At 38.3% G+C, this 27,701-nt stretch overlaps 1 protein-coding gene across 1 annotated transcript; it reads left to right on the top strand.

Moving 5' to 3' along the window:
• Nucleotides 1–432: 432 nt before the first annotated feature.
• opn8a (opsin 8, group member a) lies at nucleotides 433–27,701 on the top strand. Its single transcript, XM_042503898.2, has 4 exons — nucleotides 433–632; nucleotides 10,405–10,698; nucleotides 13,713–14,038; nucleotides 23,230–27,701. The coding sequence occupies exons 1-4, from the start codon at nucleotides 560–562 to the stop codon at nucleotides 23,542–23,544; spliced, it is 1,008 nt and encodes a 335-aa protein (XP_042359832.1). The 5' UTR covers nucleotides 433–559; the 3' UTR covers nucleotides 23,545–27,701.

Here is a 27,701-nt window from a genome sequence, read left to right as displayed (position 1 = left end):
TTGCCACAATCAGTCAGAGCTGACATCATACAGCGTAAATACGTTTGGCTTTTAGTGATCCAGCCTAGGTGTGTGTGTGTGTGTATAAATGGAGGGTTTTGTGAGGAGCAAGCATAATGTGGCATCAAGTGATTGCAATCAAAATCTGTATTTATGCTGTGTTTGTGTGTGTGTGTGTGTGTGTGTAAGTGGAGTGTTTCCATGAGGGCCGAGCAAAATGTGGCATGAAATGATTGTTAGCAATTAAAATCTACATGAGTGTGTATGCGTGCGTGTGTGTGTGTGTGTGTGTTCAGTTGCAATAGTGCGTGTCGGTGAGGGTGGAGGGGGTCTGTAGATCATGTGTGCCGATGTGCACCGTGGAGTGAAATGTGGCAGGTTAATGTCCGTACAGTAGATTTGGTGTCAGATGCTGCATCGTGCAGGAAGACAACGATGGACAGGAAACAAAACACTCAGTCTTTCAAAAATTCAGCAGAGGTACAAATGGAACTAGACCTGAGAACCTGGTGAAGGATTTTTTTTTCATGTCATTGTTTTAAGCAGCAAGTGGACAAACATGGATGATAAATACATGTCCAAACTGTCACCTACTGTTGATTTTTGGGCAGGGATGTACCTGCTAGTAATTGGTGAGTACATTGCACCTATTTCATTGCCATGTCCTGTTAACTTGGCTGTTAACATTTTGAGCTTGCATAGATACATTTTCTGGAAAAGTTCCTGGCTGCAGGCATGACTGCCATTTAAATTTTTGGTGGTCTTTTTGGCTGGAGGTCAAGACATGGACAGGATGCATGATTTCAGTGTCAAACTCCCTGTCTCAGTCTTATGAGCTACCAATTTGTGTAAACAACGTCGTTAGTTTGATTTGTTTCACTTCTTGTTCCGATAACTTTAAAACTGATAAGAAACCTTGTTGAAGTGATGGGGCTTGAGTGTGTTTACACAACATCTTAAACAAGGTTTTCCACTTGGCACAATCTCTCCAACAAGCACACAACATTACTGATTCTTCACACCAAACAGGAACACACTGCACAACATTTCAGAGGATATTTCACTTATGTGAGCCCTTTTCACGGCCTGAGAATCAGAGCTTCGCATTTGTTTGACTGAAGTCTTCCTGCCAACTTGAGTTCAGTTCTTTAAGCTGCATTCATTCATATAATGCTCTTATGCAGCCCTGTGACCGCTCTGAGGTATTTTATCGAAATGAAATAACAGTTAAAACTGGAGCGAGAGTATCATTTATATATGTATCAATATGTATCATTTGGTAACTGTTTAGATGTTTAATTTGTGGTTGGTTTTGGTTAATTTTTGTTCAGTTTTAACGGAATATTTTAAAGCAAACTGAATTTACGTTATGCTGACATATACAACAATAACACTTATTTTATGTTCTTGAAATTAACAAAATATTTGTCATATTTTGCTATAACATCAAGAATAGAGAAAATTCCCTGAAATATTTTGATATTATTTTAGGGCCATATCGCCTACACCTGTATACATATGCCCAAATAATGCTTTTAAATGCAGATATCACCTGGCATATCCCACGTCTTAATCAGAAAATGCTACATTTGGAAAAGAAAAGAAAACATAGTTTGGATTACATAAACAGAATATGGTGTTCACGTGACCTGCGTCAAATTCAGAATAATCAGAGTAAAAGTGGAACATTAGTGTGCACATAAATGTAGTCACTGATTGGAGGTAACAACTATTCGAGTGTTGCTGGCACATCTCCGTGCATGTGTGTGTGTAAATGTGTACCTCCAAGGAAAGCTCCAACACTTCACTTCCTCTCATGCTGGTGCAGCTTTGTAATCCCCGGGTGACTCATAAATTCACACGCCTGCACTTAGTCATCGATCTGTGTTGCCATTTGCCTCAGTGTTTTCATAAAGTGAACCACAATCCAGTGATCCCGAGTCCGGGCAGAGCATCAGTCCACGGGCCATTGTGGGGAGACCTGGGATAAAAAAAAAAGGATCAGCTGTTTCTGAAGAGTAAAACCATACTGCATGTTCATACAGCAGCTGAATTTACCCCAAATATAAAACTGAATACGTGGTAATCTATCATAGGTGGATCTTGAACTAATGACTCAGGAGAAATCTGGTCCCTGTGACCGGACCAGTTTGTACCCACCGATGTGCAGTATAAGTACCTTGGTGTAGCTCAGCCTGTCCATATCATCCATGGCCCACAAGCAGTGGCTTTATGACCCCAAGGGGGTCCTGCCCCACAGTTTGAAAACCACTGGGTTAAGGCAAGATATCCTTACAACTAATTATTGATATCTCTAATTTAAGTTGGGAAAAAATGACCTGGAAAAGAGGTCCGAAACCTTCGCATGCCTCTTATTATCATGATGATTTTGATCTATGTATGGCTTTACATCTGACATGTCTTATGCATTGACATGCAGAGTAAATCACAGCTATTGTAGGGACAGAGCAGGGTTGCAAATTGAAAGTACTTTCCTTCATTGATTATTGGTAAAAAATAACGATCGATAAATAGTAATTTTTAAAAAAAAAAAAACGCTTATTTCACACAACAAATGTGATTTTTTTCATCAATCAAAGCTCATCGCAACATACTGAATATAATCTGACAGAATTGCAAAGCCTATCAATAAATAGATTAAATTTCATATTTTGGGTTAAATTCTCCATCATTGATTAACTGTTATCATCCCGAGAACTAAGATTAATGTGTTCCTGAAACTTTGAAATGGAATCATAGACACACTGCCAATAAAGACTATACTTCAATATTATGAAAATTAAAAGCCAAAAACAGCAAATAAACATTTCAATATTGATCTCTTAACACTGTAAACCTCCATGATAGTGTGCATGGCTCCTCTGAGATACCAGGAAGCTAAACACACACAACATGTCCAATATCTGAAATAAACAAACGCAACAGCTCACAAAATTTTAGTCTTAATCGGCTTCAGTCAAAATATACAGTAACATTATTATTTCACTCACTAACTCACTGTTAATATCGACAAACTGAAACAACCGCTAACAAGCTAACTTACCGTTAAATCGTATTTTACCGTTAATGTTGTAACGTCCCAGGGCTAACGTTAGCTAGTTATAGTTCGGATGTTAGCTAATGTCGGTCGCTTTCCCTCATTACTTCACAAAATAAAAACATGCTAAAAGACAAATGTTGTCATCAGCAAGTGCAGAAACTGACCTTTTTTACTTGTACACATAAAACACTAAAAAAAGGGGGTTTAAGCATGAAAAACGGAGCGTTTCCTCAGCTCCTGTTTGGGCTAATTTACACAAGCTGTCTTTGTAAATGCAGCTCAACGGCTGTTCGCTCCCCCTACTGGGTATGGAAGATCATTTTAGCCCAAAATAAATAACAAATGAATCACTGAAAAAATAAATACTAAATGAAAAAAAAAAAAAAGACTATAAAGTAAATGAATTAATAAATAAAACATAAAAAAATGGATCAATAAAATATATATATACACACACACACACACACACACATATATATTTACACATACACATATATAAATGAATAACGAATATGACCATAAAGTAAATGAATGAATAAATAAAACATCAATAAAAAATGTATATATATATATATATACACACATATATACATACACACACACACACACACATATAAACATACATACACACACACACACACACATATATAGTCAGTTTTCTCAATCCTCCTCCTTTATTATATAATTATATTATTATCAAAGCAAAAACTCCCCTATAAAATAGAAGGGTTGTCATACATGTACCAGTGTACACATATACACCCTGTACCTTGTGAGAGTATTATCTTTATGGCTCTTTAAAATGAATACATCATGCATCAATAAATCCATAAATCAAAAAAGTAAATGTAAATGTGCAAAAATAAATGTATAATAAAATTACTATATATATATAGAGAGAGAGAGTGAGACTACTATGGCATTTCATAACTACAGACATTTGGTTCGCTGCTGGCAGTAAAACGTATATAATGTAAATATCAGGCCACTGACATTTCCCACAATATATTTAGTCTGACCTGAAACTGAAAAAACAGAATTTTCTGTCATATAAATAACAATATCCAGCAAAAAATCTGATTCATTGACTCTACAAAAGCTGCCCAGGCCAAGAGAAAAAGCAAGCGGCTAGTAAAGACATGAAACAGTGAGACGTTTAATGTTTTTTATTTTATCTAAGGCTGGGGAAATACAACTCTAAATGGTTGTATTTTGTATTCTTTTTTTTATTTTATTTTTTATTTATTCTGTATGTTTCACTGACTTTAGTTGACTTTGTTTTTGTCTCTGTTAGGCGTCTTTGAGCATTGTGAAAAGCACTCAATTTACAATTTATTATTATTATCATTATTATTATTATTAATAGGTCTGAAAAGCAAATAAAAAATAAATTAAAAAAAACACGCCAAAACTACACAATTCATCATAAAAAAGATAAAGAAAAAGAAATTACTGCTGGCTTCTCAAATTTTTGACAGTCATCGTGTGCAACAAACCACTTGTTATTATTATCATTATTTGAGTGCTACCAGAAAAGGTCAATTTAACTCTTCATAAACAACATTATTATTATTACATTAGAATTATTTATTATTCCATCCCCATCCCATGTCAATACCATGCTACTTCTTGTGTGAAGAGTGTGTGTGTGTGTGTGTGTGTGAGTGTGTGTGTGTGTGTGTAATTTAAATAAGTGCGGTGTTAACAGTGTCCTCCCCGCTGCACTAGAGTAAAAGAGTGTAACTGTTGACCCTGAGCTGGAGCTGCCGCGTGTCAGAGATGTTCATTCCTAATGAACTGGCTCTGATTCTTCCTGCGTGTCGTTTCCCACACGACCGCAGCATTATTGTTCCCCGCCTGAAGACTCTGAAGAGTTTTCGCACACACTGGTGACTCTGAGATCCTCACCGCATGATTCGTCACATCGTCTTGACATAATACGCCATATAAGGGATTGATTATTTGCAAAGTGCGACACGTGCAAACACACAAGACGCACAATCAGTCACACACTGGACACTTAGCCTGCGTCCTGAGTGATGCAAATGTCAGGAGCCGTCAAGTAAGAGGCTTGGAATTAAAATGCAACACCGCAACTCAACAATCCATTTTTCAATTATGGTGCATCTGGTTTCCATTATTATTATCACATATTCATATATTTAACTTTTCCTCCATTATGTTTTTCAAATTAAATATCTCAAAATTAATAAATATTTAAATATTCAGAGTAAATAAAGGTTAATTGCAATTTGATTTGTCTTTAAAATTAAATCAATGTTTAATTTCATATGCTCTAGAAGCATATTGCCTCAGTTTACCAGCTAACTCCTCTTAATGAAGGTGAGACCTCATTACTGTAACATAATAATTGATAATCTGATCATTTTTATGTTTTATTTTTCATTTGTTTTTTTGTTTTGTACAAAAGCCCACAGGCATCAGCAAACAAATTTTCAAATGTGTGCACAAACTTTTTAAATTAATTTACATAGAAGGGACTTTAATGTCCATTACTGTAATTATTAATGAAATGATTTAACTAAAGAGACACTCTCAACCAGCTTTCTATATGAACAGTGTGTAGATGAACTGTGGTAACTTCTCTCCATCGAACCTATGCCTCGACATTCTTCTTCCAGATGACGTATTTCACGTTATCCAGCAGAGTTTCGCTGACTTAGGAGAAAAACTAGGCAGTTCAAATCTAGGCTGATCAAAAATAAATCAGGATTATGTTAAAGCAATGCCTATTTCTTGCTTCAAATGTTGTAAGACACCTATTTTAGTGCCCTGTTTAGCTGTATTAAAGTGCTCGGGGAATTAAGTTTTTCTGTAGGCGAATGCGGAAAAAAAGCCTATGGGATTTTTTTTCATCGGATTTTGAATCATTACAGAAAATAAGTTCTGTGGCAAACAAACATTTATGATGCTTCAGCGGGATAATCCTCACAAATGAACACCACCTTTTGGATTTTCGAAGCCTAAATGCAATTGCCAGAAGTAAAAAAGCTAATGTTAGGTTGTGAACGAACTACACTACAGTCGCGGCGCCGTCTCTACGATGCTGTAAAACTATATCCAGCATGGCTCGATGTAATGACGTCCTGTAGTCTCATTTAGCAACTTGTTGGCAGCCGCCTTTATTCAAAACAGCTAAAGGTTTCAAAGTTCACGGGAGAGGTATTTACTGACGTATTTAATGTCATAGAATAAAATGTGAAAGTCTTTTCAGCTAACCACAGATCTTATTTCAGACATCTAACCATAAACCTATTAAAATGATAAATAAATAAAAACACTGACTTTGAGACAAAGAAACCAGAGGTGCTGAAATGCTAAATCATTTCCAGGTTTTAGGACTCATTTCTGGTGTTTGCTATAGTAAGAGTTTGTGAACAGGAAGTGGGCGCCACACTGCTTCCTCCACGAGCCCCCAGGAAGATAAGATACGATAATCCTTAATTAGTCCCATGACAGGTAAATTTGCAATGTTGCAGCAGTAAAGGGATATCAAAGCAAAATACAAGATAAATACAGCAAAGAGATCATTAGTAAAAAAAAACAAGACGCAGAACCAGAACTAGAAATAGCGACTGAGCAAAAAAATAGAAATAGAAAAAGAGCAAAAAGGATAGTATAAATAGTAAAAAAAACAAGAAACAAAACTCTAAGTAGAGGACTGATTGGGCGAATGAGATGATGTACAGGAGGAGAGAGTCGAGCCGGGACTGGAGGTGATAAATGTGGCTCAGTGTCTCTTTTCACAAGCTGAAAGCAATAATTACATTTAACATTTCAGCAAAATTCAGCGTGCGTGGAAAATTCTGTGGAACGGAACAACAGGTTCATATGAACAGCACTCAACTCTGTCACTCAAAATCTCATTTAGTCTTCTGACTTATCTGTGCGGATGAGCGCTTTGGCGATCAAATCTCAGTGTGACGCGTTCATAATTGATTTGAGTGTCAGAGTGTTGCTTTGGCTCATGTGACGCTGATGCGAACAGAAATAAAAGAAAGGGCTGCACAGTCTGGAAATAAACAGCAAAAATATGGAGTTTAATTACAAAAAGAGCTGCAGAAACATCTGTAACACCTCTTTTTTTGTTTTCGAATTTCATCACAGCAACACGTTTTTGAGCTTGAACATTCAGTTTTATCCCTTTTGAACTTGATCCAGTCAAACGAAACATATATAACAATTTAGTATAAAAAATGATTTTGTACAGAGTAAATCTGTCTCCCAAATTTAACTGATCTCTTGTTATTCTGTTGTTGTTTTTTTACCCCCTTGTAAGGTTGTCTTGAGTGTTTTGAAAGGCTCCTACAAATACAATTTTATTTAAGAAATTATTATTATTATAAAAATTATTATATTATTATTATTGTTACCATCATCATCATTTTGACTTTTCCTTTTTTTTCTTTCTTTTTTTCTAATAATTTTGATTTTTTTTGCCATGAGTACTTTTACTTTTAATGTCATAGGTACATTTTCCTGATTACACTTACTTACTTTTGCTTATGTACCAATGCAATGTTCAATGCAGAACTTGTACTTGTAACAGAGTATTTTCACAGGGTGGTATCAGTACTTTTACTTAAGTAAAGGATGTGAATATTTCTTCCGTTCGATTCAAACCTGATGCCCTTTGCTGCGCGTCAACCCCATTCTCTTAAGAAGAAGATTTTTTAAACCGAATTCACAGCAGTATGTAGAGCAAGAATGAAAGTTTCACGTGTTAACCGATTTTTTATTTTTTAATTTAATTTAGTTTTCCCTCTCTCCTTAACAAATCCTGGTAAACTTCTGATACTTCTGATTTAGAACAATCAGTGTGTTCTTGTACAGCTAACTGTATTACTCTATTACATGAATGATGCCTGTGTTTAAAGCACTTTGAGTGGCTGATAAGAAAAGAAAAGTGCTATATAAAGATTACATAAATACTTAAATACTCCCATATATCTGCTGCAGTGACTGACTGTCAGCCCAAGGGATTTTTATGTGCAGTGCAGTATGTGCCATTATTTTCTCAGTAAACTTCTGTGAGAGTTTTCTTGTGGATTCAGATCAGCTACGACAACAAAAGCTTATACGAATCTAGTCAGCATGCTCAAATCACTGACAATTATTCCTCCTATTTTCCAACAGTTACAGTCAAAGTCTGCTGCCAAAAGCACTTATTTTTACAGACATAATCACAAAAATCAGCTAACAACATGCATGTCTCGTCTTGACAGAAAGTGAATGAATACGGTATGAAGGTTGCTCTGGGAGAGAAAAATCCATTAAGACTGCTTGGGGACAAGCAGTTGATGTGCTTTTTCATAGATTAAAAGGATGTTTGAAAAATGAATACATGCACAATATTGCATGCTGTGTCAATGAAATTCCCTTAAGCTTATGTAACAGAGAGATATTATGTAAAGCCGGTTGAACCCAGAACCCATCGACCAATCTCTCAAATGGAGTAAACGTTATTACATAATTATCCCAGTAATCTCATAATCAATAGTCAGTTCTATTTTCAGTATCACTGTAATCTGTCACCTGTTTATAATTGTTGATAAGATTCACTATAATCGGGTGAAAATCAATAATTTAGATTACACATTACTACTAATAGATTACAGATGTTAAGAACCAAAGTTTTTGTATCAGTAAATTCAAAATAGTCTTTTTTCTTTCTTTTATTTTTCATTAGGATGACATTGTGGAGAGAGCACTTTAATCACATGCACTCCACATCAGCTCTGGTTCATACACAAGGAAACTACCGTGTAATGAGGCGAGAACATTTTCCAACAACATCAGTTTTCAATAGTCAGGATGTTGTTTATGCTGCACCGGAGGTCTCGCTTATGGTCAAATATGCATGAAAAATGTGGTAACTATACGAAAATTCATCGTTTCTGTGACTGTTTCAGCTTTAATTTGAGCATTAGCTTTCCTAGCAGGCAGTTTGATTGTTTGGGATCTGTCTTTTTTTTTAAATGACGCAGTTACAAAGCTATAAGGTGAGCTCTAACTTAAAGAAATCAGTTCACATTGTAGGAAATACACTCATTCACTTTCTTGCCGAGAGTTAAATTAGAAGTTTGATACCACATCTAGACACCATGAGCCTATACTATAGAGGCACCTCGTCAAATACCAACGCTTGGTCAGTGGCCCTACATGTCAAGCTATGATGCTCTAGGTTCCCCCTTTAACATCCGTTTTGGACACTCGGAGACAGCGTGTAAATTTACTCTTGTTACATGCATTGTGTCTTTTCACAGGAAATGTACAGTTTCTGCTCCTTACATGCAGACACAACACAGAAAAAACATTAATAAAACAGTTAAAGCAGCATAAAACTGTCTGTTGAGAACATAAAGACAATAGACTAAGCATGTGATAATGGGAAATTTAACTGCATGCTCTAATGAATCCGGATCTTCGTTAAACGGCGAGAGAAGCATCAGAATCTCATGTCAAGTTATTTTTAAACAACAGGTGAGTCACCATGGATGTCAACAGCTTTTACCAGCTTGTAAAATTTTCTCTTACCTTCGAAAAGATTTTATTTGTTATTTTATTTTGCTTTTTCATATAGGCTTTTTTACTATACTTTATTGATCCTTTGTGTCGTTTTGAGATGAGATTCTTTAGTAAGCCTAAAGGGGTTTTCTGTATCTCACCTGCACAATCTGCTTCGATGTTGTCATTGTTCTGTTGTTTTGTTTTTACTGTGAAATAAATAGATAGATAGATAGATAGATAGATAGATAGATAGATAGATAGATAGATAGATAATAGTAAATATGACAAATTACTCGTGAATCCCAGAAATCAACGGGTATTAACATAAAAAGAAAAAATCCTGGATACGAGCAAAAATAAAATAAGATTTGATGGTATATGGCATCTTGCTTGAGGCCCAACGTCTCCCATGTGAGCGATGTGTAGACATTTGAAACCTCTTCTAACTCGAGCTCCACCTGGACACTGTCCCCACAGAACGTCCTTACTTTACCCAGAGTGGTTGTTTTGTCACTGACACGACCTTTTGACCTCCAGTGATGGATGAGATCAAGCAAATCTCACAAAGGGATGAGTCGATTTTTAAAGGAAAGCTGAAAATATTCATACTTCATCTTTGTAGTCTGGTATTTAAGCAGAGTCTTGCTATCCATATTCTATGTTTTTTTACTTCTTTTATTTTTCAAGATCCATTTTTGCATATTTTATATATTGTTCTTGTTTTTGTTTCGTCAGTCAAACTGTATGCACTTTTACCTGCTTTCCATTTGTTTGAGATGTCGCTTTCCTTGTTTTGATTTTCTCTCCTGCAGCTCTCCTGTCCATCTTTGGGAATGCGGCGGTCCTGGTCAGCGCAGCTCGCCGTCTCACCCTGCTCAAAGCTCCCGAGCTGCTGACGGTCAACTTGGCGGTAACGGACATCGGCATGGCCCTCAGCATGTACCCTCTGTCCATCGCCTCAGCTTTTAACCACGCCTGGATTGGAGGCGATACATCTTGCCTCTACTACGGCCTGATGGGAATGATCTTCAGCGTCACCAGCATCATGACTCTGGCCGTGATGGGGATGGTCAGGTACCTGGTGACAGGAAGTCCACCCAAGACAGGTAGCGTAATCTCAGCTGCGATTTAATAGCAGACAGCTATTCCAATCCAAGACACTTTTCGTCAATTCTCGCAAAAATATCTTCATGGCCTAATCACCAGAATAATGCAAAACATGGATATGTTACATTTGGACGAATCATTCTTCTTCTTTTTCTTACATAATTATCTCTGCCCTCATCTGCCTGCACTTTTTTTCTTATCAGTGTTGGGAGAGTCGGCACTGATTGATAGTTTCATGGGGAATCGCACTTGTCAAACCCCTTGAAGGTTTTCTGGGTTTCCACTAAATATCTCAGTTTCTATAAGATTGTTGCTTTAATATGTGCTAAATAAATCAAATCAAAAAACAACAAATATTTGGTTATGGTTCGAAAAATATCATTTTTGGCTTAAAATATCAGGTATTGTCGCCACAAACACTGCTAATAATGTGCTGACTTACCTACCGACACAACAGCTACCGCCAGAAATGTGGCGATGTGTTTGACTCACCTCAAAAATACTTCGGATTCAGACTCTTACTTCAGCTGAAACACACAGATAATTGTCCATGATACTAAGCTGCTGCCCTGCACATAACATGTAGAGCTAACTAACGAAGCAGCAAGCCAGTCTGCAGCCAGCAGCTGTCACTTCAAGCAGCTGAGGAACTATTTGTGTCAGCGGACCCAAAAAAATTATGAGATGAACAAACAAATCATTACCCGTTGCCGCGTTTAACTGTAAATGTGGCCTCGCCCTGCGACTGAATCACAGCTGTGATGATATACAGTACAGCACGACACAAAATCCTGTGACCATACACAGCCCCGGCCCCGAAATAAAAAAACGTGGCCTGGACCGAGCCACATGACACTGTTACAGCGCATCAGCCACAGGGGGCATTCTCGTTCTTGCAGAAGACGGGGGAAAGGTCATGGATGAATGGAGAGGAAAGAGTCGGAGCTGACAGGAGCACTGATGAGAGGGGGGTATTTGTTTCTGTGGTTAGTTCATTAAAAACTGCTCTGATCTCCTTTAAAGGCGAGTCAGCAGTTCAGGAGGAAGACTGTTGATATTTGAACACCAGCCGGCATAAAGAAACCAATGTTTGAGGTCATTCTTATCAAAGGCCGCAGGGATTAAGCTCCTCAAGCAGAGCTGGACATCAAATGGTGAAGAAAGTCTCTTATCTTTTTGAACCAGAAACTCTTTCCTATAAACCTTTCAGGTGGTCATCAATCACAAACCTCAGCGGTGTATTGACAAGGATCATTGATGGAAGTGAACCCTTTAAATGTAACAGAGTCAAATGTAATTTAGCTATCAGTACCTGATTGTTCTTTACACCTGTGATTTATTGATGTGTTATAGTTTGACTACCTCTGTGTTGAATCTTTGTTCAGCTGAACAAGCCTTGTTTTTGGGAGGTGCAGTTGGTTTTAATGGGATCCCAAGTAAGCAGCATGCACATCATAGTCTGCTGCATAACAGATACAGCTGATGCCTTTAAGGACATTTGCACCGATGTTCATTTGTTCAAGTCATGTTAAACAGTATATTTGGAATTTCTGTAAGGACTTTACCTGCAGGAAATTACTGATCTATCAAATCAAGTATTTGTGTCTCTTTCTGCATCCTAAGAAAGCCCTGTATAGACTGAATAACAGGGATATTTGCTTTGCTTGGAGGTCACTTTTGCAGAATGACATGAGGCCAGTCACAGCGGCCCCATATGTGTCTCTTGGATTTGAGTTCATTTCTCGGATTTTAAGATGTTTCCAGAATTGTAGGACAATTCTTAGATTTTAAAACATTTCTAAGATTTTAGCATGTGTCTAGGATTTTAGGATGTTTCTAGGACTTAAAGATTTTCTCAAATTTGAGGATAATTCTAGGATACAAGACATTTGTTGACAGAGACATTTTTCCTCGTATTGCATAAACACTGGAATGATTTCAATAACTTTAAAGTGAGCATTGTGCAGCCGTGTTTTCCAGGTAAATACAAGTATCAGATCAGGACTCTGATCGGACTTTTATCTGGATTGGGGGCCAAAAAAACTTGATGAGGACATCCCAAATAATCAGAACAATAATCATCCTCTTACCCGCTGGACGGCAGGGGCCCTTCAGTGTGGAGTTTGCATGTTTTTGTGGATTTTCTTCAGGTCCACTGGCGTCCTCCCGTAGTCCAATGAAAGGTTGTTTCAAGGTGACCTCTCCAGAGTGACCTCTGCCTCTTGCAAAATGTCAGCTGGGACTGACTCCAGCCCCACGTAACCCTGTACCAGGAAAATCAGTTATTATTTGCATTTGACGTACACAACAAAAAAAATCCTGGCATTTAATTAATTCCAGAAGAAATCAACCAATACTGACATAGTTGGTTTTGCAACTTAACACCTGTCAGTGCTGATAAGAAACGCCAACACCATCGGCTGCCACAGCTTCCTCCTCCCATCCTCCCCTTTATGTGCTTAGCTTTTCTCGCTTTAAGATCTAATGATTATGTTTGTGTGCAGATTAGCTCTCAGAGAATCCAAACTATCGCTCCAATTCTTCACTCAAAGAGCAGAAGTTTCCTATCCAATCTAACATCTATAGAAATTATGTAACATTTCATCTCTTCATACATTCCTGAAATGTCACCAGAGTAAACATTTAATGCTGGTGTAAGTATGCAGCGTTGACCCCACCCCCGTCAGCTAGCGTGCTACTTTTAGCTTTTCAACACCGAAAAAAGCAATGAGCATCTTGACAAGACATGGCCCTGAAATTTGCGAGAACTTATTAGAAATGACTCTTTATATATATATATATATATATACACACACAGCAGAGGGCATTGAAGGCATTTAAAAAACAGTTTGAGGGATGAGAATTTTAGAAAATTATTAAAACTGAGAAAACTGTATTTCTGCAGTATGTGACAATGACGCCATCTCATGTGGTTTTCTTATCCATAATTTTTACGGTTTAGTTACACAAAGATGCAACATACTGACACAATTTGAAATGTGTTTGTGCTCAGGTATCAAGTTCCAGAGGAGAACCATCAGTATCATGATCAGTGTGATCTGGATGTACGGCAGCCTGTGGGCCTCGTTTCCTCTGCTGGGCTGGGGCAGCTACGGCCCGGAGCCGTTTGGGCTCGCCTGCTCGATACACTGGAGCGGATATGGGGAGTCCATGAACCACTCCACCTTCATCATGACTCTGTTTGTACTCTGCACCTTCCTCCCCTGTCTGGTCATCCTCTTCACCTATTTTGGTATTGCGTGGAAGCTGCACAGAGCCTACCAAGCCATCCAGAACAATAACTTCCAATACGGCAATGTGGAGAAGAAAATCACTCTTGTAAGTATAAGACCAGTGGCGGCTGGTTTTTAAAATATTTTAGGTATAGGTTTGTGCCATATCACTCAAATTCAGTAGCCATCCCTGTGCAGTTTAAAGGAGGTGTATGTAGTTTTTCAGGGGATATACTGGCAGGAATGAAAAGTGATATAATAAGACTCTTTAGTGTGTAATCACCTGAAAATAAGAATAATGCCGTTCTCCGTACCTTAAAAATGAGTCGTTTGTATCCACACAGAAAGGAAGCAGGTAGCTTGTGGAGATAGCTATGCTGCACCGCCATCGTTAAAAGTGCTTTATTCAGTGTTTTTAGTGGTTAAAATCCCTGGATCTGTTTGTTTTGGAGAAGAAGCAACCTTTGTGCGTAATCTGGCTTTCAGTGAAACCTCCTTAACGCCTGGATGCCTATTTATCTTAGAAAAAGGTGACTTTTAAACTGAAACAGCTTTATTCAGTTTTTGATCAGTTTAAATCACCAGGTCTGTTTGTTTTTGAAAGCTTCTGGTGTTTATGATAACTAGCAGTTTTCTCTTATTAGCAACCTTTAACTTAATGACGTAAACTGCAATAGTCCACCTTCCACCTTCTCTCTCCCTCCCTCCCCCGCCCCTCCCTCTGTCACACAGTATGTTCACATGATGCTAGAAAAAGTCTCATTTTTGTGTTAGTGTGACTAAAAGAGGACTTTTAAAATATATGTAAACATGTTAGTCCAACTGAAATCAGACTAACAAGAATTTCGCGAAGAATGACTAACACAACCAGTTAATGCAATTGTAATTTTACTTTCTCCGTCATGTGCACGCCTAAGTTGGACCGTAACTGGACCAGGCGTTCTTCACGTGCACCTGGTCGCCACACTGCCCTCCCTCTGTGTTTACGGATAGGGGTGTGTTTGTTGTTTATGAGGGGGAGAAGGGTGCTGCAAAACAGGTCAGGCACTTAACATAATTAAGTTCTGACAAGGGACTTGTGTTTTTAATTTTGGCTTAGGTGAGGGACATACAACTTTGTAAGGTAGTATTTCATATTTATTTTAAATAAAAAACCCACACCCCAGCCACCTCCTCCGATAAATAAAGTACAGTCCCACAACCTCGACACATAAGTTTATCCACGTGCTGCTGTGGATGAGGCCGCAGCAAAACATATTTTAGCCACCTAAAAAAATCAATATCTGTTTAAGTTTATGTTAATGAAGTCTCGTGTTTTTGATATATCGGCTTTAAATCCCAGTCGATAAGGGCTGTCTCAGGGCAAGGTAAAGCAGTGAAAATCTTGGAAATATATCATATACTTAAACTGATAATGATTTCTTTAGGTGGCTTCAAACTCATCAATGAATCCTCAGCGCCTTTTGATTATATGCACCTGACGAGGATGTTTTCTTCCCCCAAGATATTGTAAATAAACAGTTATGATAGTTATTCAGTCTTTATTATAGACTGTATAAATAATACAGGGTAATTTCAGCTCGCTGAAGGAGTGCTTATCTCCACCATCCGCAGCAGAGTCGGGCATACTTCGTCAATAAATCGATTCTCCTATGATTGCAGCCCGGCTTATCCGCATGTAAACATATTGACTATCACACACACACACACACACTGCGGTGCTAAGTGCCAGTCAACTGTGTAAAGTGGACACATTCAAAGGTTTGGACCCAGTCAAATATCCTCATGCAAGAATGGGGACAAATTCATGGCTCATATTTAACACATCATTGTATTTAATTTTACAATTATTTTATTTTATCATTAAAAAATAAAATAATAAAAATAATAAGTACTTGGTTCAGCCCCCCAAGAGTCTGCGAGAAAAATCTTGACCCTTGGACAAATATAGTCAATGACCCCTGGTGTTTAGTATCGATCTTTTTTCAATAAGACGATCAATGCTGTATTGACTCTGTCCCTTTAGCGTTCTTCCACTGATTGAAACATTCTCACGAGACAAGAAATCGTACAACATTATGCTTGAAATGCAGATAGTGACTAATAGGCCTTAGCACTTCACTGTCATTAAAGAGTGTGTGTGTGTGTGTGTGTGTGTGTGTGTGTTAGTTGCAGACCTTTATTCGTTTACACACACTCAAAGCACCAATTAATACTGCATATATTTTATTTTATTTCTTTAACTTTATTGTTGTTTTATTGGTGCCTTGTTTTTTAATCTGTTGCTTGTCTGAAAAGCACTTTGTAATCTTGTTTCAAAAAGTGCAACTTAAATAAAGTTTATAATATCATTATTAGTATTATTATTGTTCATGCAAAGGACAAGAATACATTTTTTTCTTCATATTTTGGCCTATATTAGGTAACATGACAGAAAAAGTAGACAATTTTAAATATATAATTATAAGAATAATAAAGATATTTTTTAGAAGTTTCTTTTATATATAATATTTAATAATCACACCCCAGCTAATTTTCAGGTTGTTTTCTTGTCACCTTTAAGTCATTTATTGGCAATTTGTGTAACATTTCTTGCCAGGTTGCTCACTACCTTTATCCCCTTGTTTTTCAAAAGAAATCAAACTAATTTTCTGAGATTTTACAGGTTTAAATGCTTTTGAAAGCTGTCTGAATACAGAACAAGTAAAACAATAAAATCCAGGTGTTATTGGGTTAAGTGCAAATAAATAATAAGATTTAATACAATTTAAAACTTCAAAATACTAATAAAAAAAACAATAGTCACAATACAAATGTGACTAATATGCCTTGGCTTGCGTGCACACAATCAATTTATAAAAACAAATGAAATCAGTGATATCTAGTTTTGAACCCTTCAATATGTTGCCAACCACATTATAAATGAGAATTATCAATTGCGGCGTATAAATTCACATTTTATATCTCTCAAATGAAAAACCTCATACAGAAGCTGAGAGACGTTTCTCGGCAGCAGCCTGGTTCATTTTATACTTTTTTTATGTGCCGTCAAGTGGAGGCATTTGTGCTCCATTATGCTCTTTTGAGTATTTGTATTCAAAGCTGTGTTCGTACAGACATCACACTAAGGCGGAAACACTCGTCAATAACTACAGCGATGTTCTGGCTATATCTGGACAAAGAATGGCATTTGACAGGCGTACGGATCTGTTTGAATAGCGTGGACATAAAAGTGATATCCAAGTAAACAGGATGTGTTGATTTCGTGAGATCATAGCAGGTAATCACCTCGCCGTCTGGTTCCTCTTCTCACTTGAAGCAGCTTTTGGAGCACAACCAAGACAAATAAAGATCAGATTAAGCTTTGTACGCGAACGCCCTCGAGAGAGGATGCTCAAAGGATGAAGCCGGCATTATGTTATATTTTTCTTACAGCTCAGCTCAGCTCAGCTGGACGCCACTGAGGCTGACGAGTAAATAACCCCAAGTCTGCTTTGTGTGGAGTTTTGAAGAGGAATGATAGACGGGAGGAGAGCGTCTGTGTCTGAGGGCTGTTTAGTGTCTGTATTAAAACAGAGCATATTTATATATACTGCTGTATGATTACAGGTAATAATACAAAATTTTAGCAGTGTGAAATGCACCACAATCACTCGACTGGACAACCAACAAAACCACCATGTTCCCATAGAGAATACATCCGTCACTACGTTCTCACTGCAAGCCTGTTTTTCACGTTATTGTATAAAATCTGAGGAAACTGTCTTTTTTTCCAGAAACGTGAAGAAAGCAATCAGCAACTTAAGAAATGAACCCCAAAAACTGCAAGAAATTCATAAAAAGTACAAGAAAAGTGCCTGAAAATAAACACAAAACACAAGGAAATTACATGAAAAAAGTGATTAAATAGTAATAATTCTTTAACAGAATTTGTACATAATATATAATTATTAAGATATTTAATTTTCATAGTAAGATGTCGTAGGATGACGTAGAAGTCGCACTGAATTCCAATACAGGTCACATGGCTGTTCAGGCAGAGATCAGATTTCAAAACATCAGATCTGTATCTGATTCAGAGCAAAATACGAAAGTCACCCAAATCTGATTTGAAAAAAATCAACTCTGTGTGATTTGTGCTAGATAAGATAATATCTAGATAATTAAAAAAAAAAAAAAACAACTCCCATTTATTGCAAAATAAAAGTTTTCCCGCTCCCATGAGGTGATATTTCAGGTGATATGGAAAATCCCTACTTCGCAAAATTGCAATGGAAACACTTTTTTGGTTTTTATGGGTCACATGATGCTATGGCTCCCTCATGATGCAGCAGGAGCTACAAGAGCTGTTATTGCATCACGTAACTCTGAGAAAGTTGAGCAGATCATCTGGAAGTTTTGAATCCACAATTCCTCTGTGAAATCGTGGACTATCAGCTCCCAGAAATCCCTCATACGTGACCGCTCCCATGTATAAGGGGCTCGCCTTTCCTTTATCGATCTCATAACACGCCTATGTCGCCTTTGATTGGAAATAATGACGGCTCGCGCGGCGGCTGCAATAGAAATAAAGCTGCTGATGTGTTGAACATCCATCGTCATGCTTCTTTGGATGTAATTGCCAGAGGAGAAGTCCTATAACATCATTCAGTTGAAACGATTTCTCACAATTTGTGTTTAGATTTTGCACAAATCTGTTATGGAAACCCGTCATTAAACAATCATATGTGCGTCACAGGGAGGAAAAATCAGATTTGGTCCACAGTGTAAACAGAGTCCACATGAAGCTGCTACATTTGTGTCGGACGCTGAACTCAGCAACCTTCCTCTGATGTGAAGCCACGTCAGCCACCTGCTGCAGGTACACTGAGCTGATTAACCTTCACCGCTGGATTTTCCAGAAGTGGAATCACACATGATACAGAATCTTTTACACCAACTAATCCTATAAGAAGAGAAGCAGCAATAATGCGCCACGCTGCCTACCTCTACCTGTGCATGACTGTGAACTCACTGAACTTCTGCTCACACAGACGCCGTTCACGCCGCGGCGCCTCTGCCCGCCAGCCCTGTCGTTATACTCGAGGGTGGCACAGGAATGGATTTCCAGTGCTGTGTTAAGTTTGTATAAAAATTTAGCCAAAAATGTATTTACCCTTTGAAACCTGAGCAAATTGGCTTGATTTCTTTCAAAAACGAGTTAGCAGGGTTCCTACGCCTAAAGGCAAGTTAGACTTAAGACTTAATTATTGCCACTCAAAACCAAACAAACCAAAAATATGAACCGTGAGCAGTTGCTGCTTGAAAATTAAGACTAGCAAAGCGCTATATAAGTCCATTTACCATTTACCATGACACAGTCAGCTCCAGATGTGATATGTAATGTAATGCTTGGTAGCAGATTAACTCAGTGTTGGTCTTTTGGGACTTTTGTACATAACAGAAATACAGAAGCTCAAGAGAGTTTTCATTAATTAATTTGCCCCTTATGAATACAGAGTGGGTGTAAGGTCCAGGCACTGACATCAATTACCATCAGCGGACTAGAACTAAAAAACACTTCATCGCAGATCAAAGAATGAAGGCGATAAAGAGTGATCCCTCTTAGGAGAATGGCACAAATCCTTCTCTTATCACTTCCTTGATATGTGAAACCACTTTCGTGTGAGGTGATGGCGGACTGTTGATTACCGCATGTGATCCGTAAGCCCCCGGTGTATGCATTATCTTTAAATTATACATCTACAAGTGTGCGATTGCTGAAGTGTGTGCGCATATTCATGAGTCTGTCAAAGTGCGAGTACTGACTTGAATTTGAAAGTTGGCATGTTTACAATTACAGTTCAGTGGAGTACTGTTATAAGCTATAACACGCTGTAATTACACCATTAAACTGGACTACTGTTCCAGTATACAAGCACAGGGGGAGAATCCATTTATCGACACAAGTATGTCCAACTGGAGATATGCCGCCTTTCAGCTAGTTGTATTTACCTATATTATTTATACAGTCTATGATATAAATCGCATTACAATCACAACTGTTTATTTGCAATAACTTTGGGGAAGAAAAACGCTGCGTCACGTACATATAATCAAACAACGCTGTGAAAATTCTGCCTTGCTTGATCAGTTTTAAGCCACCTTAAAAAATCAGTATCAGTTCAAGTGTTGCCTACACTATATTTAAAATATTTCCACCGCTTAACCTTGCCATAAGAACGCCTTTGCCAACAGGGATTTGAGGCCATTATATCAAAAACACCGAAAATCATTTTAGTCCACTGAACGGTGGAGCGGCTGCTCTACCGCTGCCTCCATCAGCTGTTATGGAAGCTAAAGAGGAGCAGATATTTAAATATAGTGTAAACTGATGATTTTTTGTGTGTTTTTGCAGCAGATTAGAAAATAAAGCCAAAGGTCATAATTCTTTTGTAAATGTACCTGTGGTTGGACTCCATGCTGCAGGCGATGTGACTCTGCAGGAAACCGAAGGAGGGGGACTGACAAAGATCAGAAGGAAAAGTGTCTGGCTGATCCGCCGTTGAGCTTGACAGAGCGTGCAGGGTCGCCGACTGGTCATCGCTTTTACACATCTGGGCCTCTGTGAACACAACAGATTTGTTTGTGCAGCAGCCAATGCCCCGCGGATACGGCTGTTGAGCACATGTGCCTGAGTGTGTTTATACCTGTGGCTTTCACTTTAACTGTGTTTTCTCACAGAAATGCATTTTTGTTTATCATATAGGTGCCAGTTAATTATGAATCAGTCAGGCAGAGCTGGATTCAACACGTTCCATCGATCACTGATGTGCATTCCTTAGTAATGCTTAATTTTCCATATTTTCACTTGCAGGAAAGCAGGTGTATGTCAGTGTATTGCTCCTTCTCCCCAGTCACTCAAGGTAGTTTTAATCTATTAGGTGGTCCATAAATGTACCGTTTCGCTCAGCGGGACTAACTGGGCTGCTAAGCAAACAGCATCTCCCTGCTGTGGCGCTCATATTTAAATTAGAATACATACATTCATTTGGCACAATGTATGTGCCTCTCTGCAAAATTAACGTAATTCAAAAAAAAAAATGTGCTAGCCACACGGGTACAGGGAAATCACAAGCATCTTCAGAGAATTGGTGGTAATGACGGCAGCGTATTCTCATACAACCGTTCAAATGATATCTAACGAATTAGCACCGTCACAAATGATGTACTTGATGTTAAGTTACTTTGGTTAAACTTTAAAACTTGAGAAAAATTGGCTTGATATCTTTCAAAAACGCACCCCACCCCACCCAAAAAAAAAGTATAAGAGAAATTACTTGAAAATTAGCACAAAAAGTCAGAAAAGTAAAAAAAAAAAAAACACAAACAAAAAAACAACCCAAACAGACAAGGATATCACTGAAAAACATGCTAAAAAACATTTGTGACATCATTTTCAATATCTTATTATGATAATCATGAATATAGTTTGCCAGAAATGTGGCTTATTTAAGAAAAATTTAAAAATTCTTAATCTACTTATTTCTTGGATGTAGACAGACGGACGGAGTTTTCTTTAATTTATAGTAGGACGTTTATTTATACATTTACTATACTGAAAGAGCTCAGACGGTTTGTTAAAGTATCAAAATTGGCATTTAAACATATGAAACAAAACTCATTCTAAGCACTCTAATTTTTTACATAATAGATTGACTGATTAGTTTAAGTGTGATGCACTTAATTGTGCCCAGCCCACATCGGCTTTTAAGGCACCCAAGGATGCTTTACATAGAAGAGGGAACTAAACTTAACAACATACAGAAACGAAGATTTCAGGCCAAAAAGTCCTAGACACAAATGTGGTAACTCCACCTTTCAGCTCTTAAATATTTTCTAATCTTTCTCCATTTACAACATTTTCTAACATACATAATGAGCTCAGAAAGAAAACTCTGACTTTACGCAGACTTTAACATTCCTTGACAAGAAGATGAAAACACTAATGATATTGAAATTCTTTACGAACTGCACCGGAGAATGGAAAGTGGAAACCGCTAATTGGTGAGGGGCGCTAATAAACACGCTCCTCTGCTGCTCATCGGGGATCATTTCCCATTTTAATTCCTTACATAATATGACAGACAGTCGAATCCCTCAAGGAAAAATAGATGGGTTGCGGCTAATTTTCACCCGACCTTATCAGGATTTCAATTGCCTACCAGATGGATGGCATGCTATTTGTGTTGGCCTCACGTCGCCATGGTAACACAATGATTTCTAATCATACTGCTCACCATAACTGGTGCTGAAAGGCTGAGCTGTTACTGCTCATTAACATATCACTTCAGACTTAATTCACTTCAGACGTTAAAGCACTGTTCGTTTATCTACGCCATCAGTTTAATGAACCCAAACATAAAATCCTTTGCAGCAGTGCTCGATGTGACACAGCAGCTTTATGCTCGACATCCTGCTATGAAAATCATGTGCGCAGGTGTTTTTGTTATTGGTGGACAGAGCAAACACTCAGTTTCCTCCTGTTTCCAGTCTATGTGCTCAGCAGCTTCATATTTCATGTACAGGGATAAAACAAATAAAGGAGATAAGAAATAAGTGGTACTGATCTTCTTATCTAATCTTCAGCATGAGAGCAAAGCAACATAATTCCTAGAATTTTATTATCATAGCATCAAATATTTCACAATGTGCAATTGTAGATACTGTAATATATGTACATATTTTTTTAAATGTTGAATATTTGCATCCTATTGTTGATAATGTTCTTTTTGCTTTATTTATCATGGTCAGTTTGCTGCTGTAATAATGCAAATTTACCCGTTGTGGGACTAATTAATTAATCTCTTATTGCACCTCGAAAAAAATGTAAGCCATATGCATGAACACAGCCAAAACAATCAAAAAATGAAGAATGAAAAGCTCGTAAAATCTGCCAAATTAGGGCGCCCAGTAGCTCAGTTGGTGGAGCTGGCGCCCCATGTATACAGCTATGTTCTTGCTGCAGCGGCCGTGGGTTTGATTCTGCTGCATGTCATAACCGTCTCTCCCGCTTTCACGCTTGAGCTGTCCTGTCCAATAAAAAGGCTAAAAGCCTAAAAGCCCCTGCGGAAGTACAACATGAACAACAAAGCCTGCGTGTCTTGCTCCTGTATGGGAGAGGACGAGGGGTCTTTTGCATATCTGAGCCCAGGGGTCCACTGTCTCATAATCCGCTCATGCTCACACCCATCTGTTTTATTCTCTTTATTCCTGCCTGCACCTCTCATGCTCTTTGATCTGCTTCTCTTATTCCAGATGGCTGTGATGATCAGCTCAGGTTTCCTGATTGCTTGGACCCCCTACGTGGCCGTCAGCTTCTGGAGCATGTTCCACTCGCAGGAGCAGGCCCGCATGACACCATTTGTCACCTTGTTGCCGTGCCTCTTCGCCAAGAGTTCCACTGTGTACAACCCATTTATATATTTCATGTTCCAGCGCACATCTCGGCACGAGCTCCTCCGCCTTGAGAGACTGATATTTTGTTGTTCTCATCAGACCAATTCGACGGCTGAAGGAGAGAAGCTCAAAGGCAAAACGGTCAAAGTTACTAATGAAACATGCGGGGTCTAACAGGAGCTGCTGACAGAGAGTCAGAGTCAGATGATGCCTTTAAGCTAAAACACGTGATGAAGTCTACAGTTTTGTTTTACTGATGTTTTCAGTTGACATTAGCTCTTTGAAACTTGTATCAACATCAGTCAGACTTTACAAGCTTAATGACCCTTTGAAAACTCAGCAGATTGGTTTGGTTTCTGCTGAAAATAAAAGGGAAAAAAGGCAATGAGTAACAGGGCAAAGAAATGGGTCGCATTCATAAACACGTCGTCAAAACATCGCAGTCACGCCGCCCATGGTCACGTCTTTCTGGCTTTACACAGACCTCATTTCTGCACTGTTACCTCCTCTGTTCCTGACTCAGAGTCGAGACCACTCTGTCCCCCGTTTCCGCAATCAGACGTTATGTACAGATCGAGGCGAGGTGGTATAACGGCGTGATATTCGCACCTTGAATAGGCAGTGTAAATGTCGCTTTTGTGTCTGTGTAGGGGAGCAGGGAGGGGCTGTGGATTGAGAGGCTGTACGATTCAATGTCTGGGTGTGTTTTTTCATACTCCACAAGGGAGACACTCCAGGCAAAAATGCAGGTTTTAGTTACTATTAGTTACTTTGCCATTATTGTTTGTGAGTGTGACCTTCCCTCTGCCTCCCATTGATGTTTGTGTTTATTCTTTGATGAACTTTAGTTAAAGTTTTACAATTCCCACGGCATCCTCAGTTTGCCTGCCCCATCGTTTATCCCCAGCATGCTGAATTCACGTTCAACTCGAAGCTCCAGAAGACGGCAGTCAGCTTTCAATTACAGTGTGCGTTACAAAAACACAAACACATACATCAGTGATTTCTGGGTCTGACAACTTGAGCTATAATGTTGTATTTGTCCACGATATCATTATGCGAACCATACAGCAGTCAAAGACCTCCTGTTGCTTTCACATTACACAATTTTCCACAATTTATATCATGCTGGCATTGGAGCAGATAAACAACGCAGCACAGATGGAGGGGAGGGGGGCACACATTAAGTATTTTTTTCATGTGTATTTGGCCCCAAGGGAGTGTAATACCCACAGCTTTACTCATATAAAATAACGATCTGGATTTTCTATCAGATAACACTAATTGGAGTTGGAGAAAAAAAGAACAAGATACAGCACTGGTATGTTTAAAAAAACAAACAGTAGAACATCGACTTGGAAGGAGAAGGAACAGTCAGTATTACACAAAGAATCAAACAGCATTTATAGGGCTCAGATAAAGGATGATTGGCTGCCATCTACCGTGCGTCATGTACCAGCGAGGAGGAACGCAAACAAATGCATCAACAAAGACACCGCACAACCAATTACAACATTCACAATGCTGCATTACAGAGTGAGCCAAATGGCCTGAACACACATCTATTAAACATGGAACTGCACTTTTTCTGACAATGTGTATGTGTACATATATCTATATACTGTAATTAAGAAAAAAGTAATGTTCTTTTCATTCTCTATTCAACAGCTCGTGTTTCTAAACTCAGCATTTATTGATTTTTATTGGTCGGATTTGAATAGCTGTATTGTCCCTCTTAGTGTTAGAAGCCTCTGCAGCCCGTTTGTTTTTATGTTTCGGCTCAGTACATTTGCATTTATTTACCTGATCTAAAGAAGTTCAGTTTTCTGATTGAAGCTACTGACTCAAACAAATAGGGAAACGATGGACACAAACAAATACTTTACAGGTCTAGTGAGCAGGATTTAGTTGCAAAAAAGTAAAAATTGCAAAAGTAATTCACCTTCTCCTTCACCTTCACCTTCTAAAAGTGAAAAGAAACATTATGCAATTCAAAAACATCCTCGTCATGGCAGGTTTGTTGTTTAGGAGCCAAGAAAGTGCCGTGTCAAGTCTGTATTTGTTTGGATGACCATTTCCAGAGCAAGGTGCAAAGCAGCGATACCAGAGGGCAAAGAATCAGCCCCCTCCAAGCAGGCATGTTTTGAATGAGCAGTGCATTAGTCCTAACGATTACTGACATCAATTACTGATTTCTTGATGGATATATATGAACATAATTACTCCCACCTCTCTCTCACACACACACACACACACACACACACACACACACACACACACACACACACACACACATATACAGTAGTAACCTAAAGGTTACACTCTAGATCAAATCTATGTGAAACACACGGTACGTGGTAGTGGTTTACCATGTCCCATTATCAGAGCTGTAATTGGGGCCAAAAGGTCGGGTTCACACTGGTTTTTTTCCATTAGACGGTGGGGGGAGGGCTCAGGCAGTACAGCTTTTAGCCCAAATTTTGCTGAAGAATGTAACGTCCTAAAATCCCTGAAACGTCCTAGAATCCCAGAAACATCCTAAAATCCTAGAAATGCCCAAAACTTTGAAAAACATCCTAAAATCCAGAAATGTCCTAAAATCCTAGAAATGTCCAGAAATCCTAGAAATTTCCTAAAATCCTAGAAACGTCCAGAAATCCTAGAAATGTCCTAAAATCCTAGAAATGTCCAGAAATCCTAGAAATTTCCTAGAATCCAACAAAGGTCCTAAAATCCAGAAAAGTCCTAAAATCCAAGAAATGTCCTAGAATCCCAGAAACATCCTTAAATCTTAGAAAGGTCCTACAATAGTAGAAATGTCCTCAAATCCTAGAAACGTAATAAAATCCAATAAATGTTCTAAAATCCTAGAAATGTGCAAAAATCGTAGAAACGTCCAAAAATCATAACAATGTCCTTCAATCCAAGAAATATGTTAAAATCCAGAAATATCATAGAAACGTCCAAAAATCCTATAAAAATCCTAAAGTCCAAGAAATATGTTAAAATCCAGAAATATCATAGAAACATCCAAAAATCCTATAAATGTCCTAAAATCCTAGAAACATCCTAAAAATCCTAATATATGGTCTATTTGCATGGCTAAATACCACATGAAGTAATCTAAACAGCACCTTTAGTGCACAAAACCCCCTGAAGGTTCTTTAAACAGAACTAATGATTACGCTTGCTGTTGATGTTGTCTAACCACATGATAAATAACCGAACACTCCTCAGAGAAACAAGACAAGTCAAGTCACGAGCAGCTTCTTTCAAAGGAAAATCCGCATGTTACACGCAACGTGTTACTTTCACCGCGTCGCCTGATGCCCTGGCTGCTTCTGCTGGTTATATGACGTCTGAGAGATTTTGTGGAGAAAACTTGCTGCAGTTACTTTCAAAACAAGAGCTCAGGGCACAAACAGAACGTCTGTTTCTAGCTGTGGGCAAATGTGAGCTGTGGGCAGGGATGTTAATGGATTTCTATAATGTATGTATAATTTCTCTACGGCCTTGAAAATGATGAAAGAATAGGAATAAAAAGAATCAGACATTCACAAGTGCTGTCTAATGCGGTCCAAAATAAAACCTTGTTTTGTTTTTGTTCATTATCGACACAGCGTGACGATAATCAGAATCGTAATTACTCTCCACATGGAGGAGCTTCTTTCATTCTCGGCTGGCCGGGGCTCTCGAGGAGGAGACTCCAGCTCTCGAGTGCTGACGCTGTCGTAACAGAACATAACACAAGCGTGGGAAGTAAAGCGGGATTGAAGCTCTGGGCTCAAAGAAAATTGCCTCTGCGTGATTTTGACGATGATGAGCTGTTATCACATATTTTATGTGATAAAAAAACAACAGTGCATGCTGGGTATTACACCAGTTAATATGACAGACAGAAAAATCACATATTTACTGAGGATTCAGAAAAGATGATTACGGCTTCCATGGACTGGTTTAAGGAATAACGGTCCCCATTATTACGGGCAATGCCAGAAATTTAGAGACCTTGTTTTTCTTTTTCTTCTGCTTGTTTTCCATTTGTTTAATTTCTGTTTTATTAGTGTTCTTAACCTTGGTTTCTGTTGATTATTACTTCTGATTTGTCATCCTTATACTTTTTGTGCTCTTTTATTGTGAACAGCAAGGAGGGAGAAAAATGCCAAATTACCCGAATGCATAGAGGGAAGAGGGGTTGCCAATAAATGGATACTTCATAATGTTGAAAATGGACATGAAAAGAATAAAAATGCGATAAGTATGTGAATCTGTTGTGAACATCTCGGTCGTATGTTGTATGTGTTATTTCTGTTGAATAAATAAAAGTAAAA

This window comes from Plectropomus leopardus, chromosome 16 (assembly GCF_026936395.1).
Source record: "Plectropomus leopardus strain MGB_pleo_1.0 chromosome 16, ASM2693639v1, whole genome shotgun sequence".
Lineage (NCBI taxonomy): Eukaryota > Metazoa > Chordata > Actinopteri > Perciformes > Serranidae > Plectropomus > Plectropomus leopardus.
The sequence above is the reverse complement of the archived record's forward strand: the minus strand, read 5'-3'. Positions and strand labels throughout refer to the sequence as shown.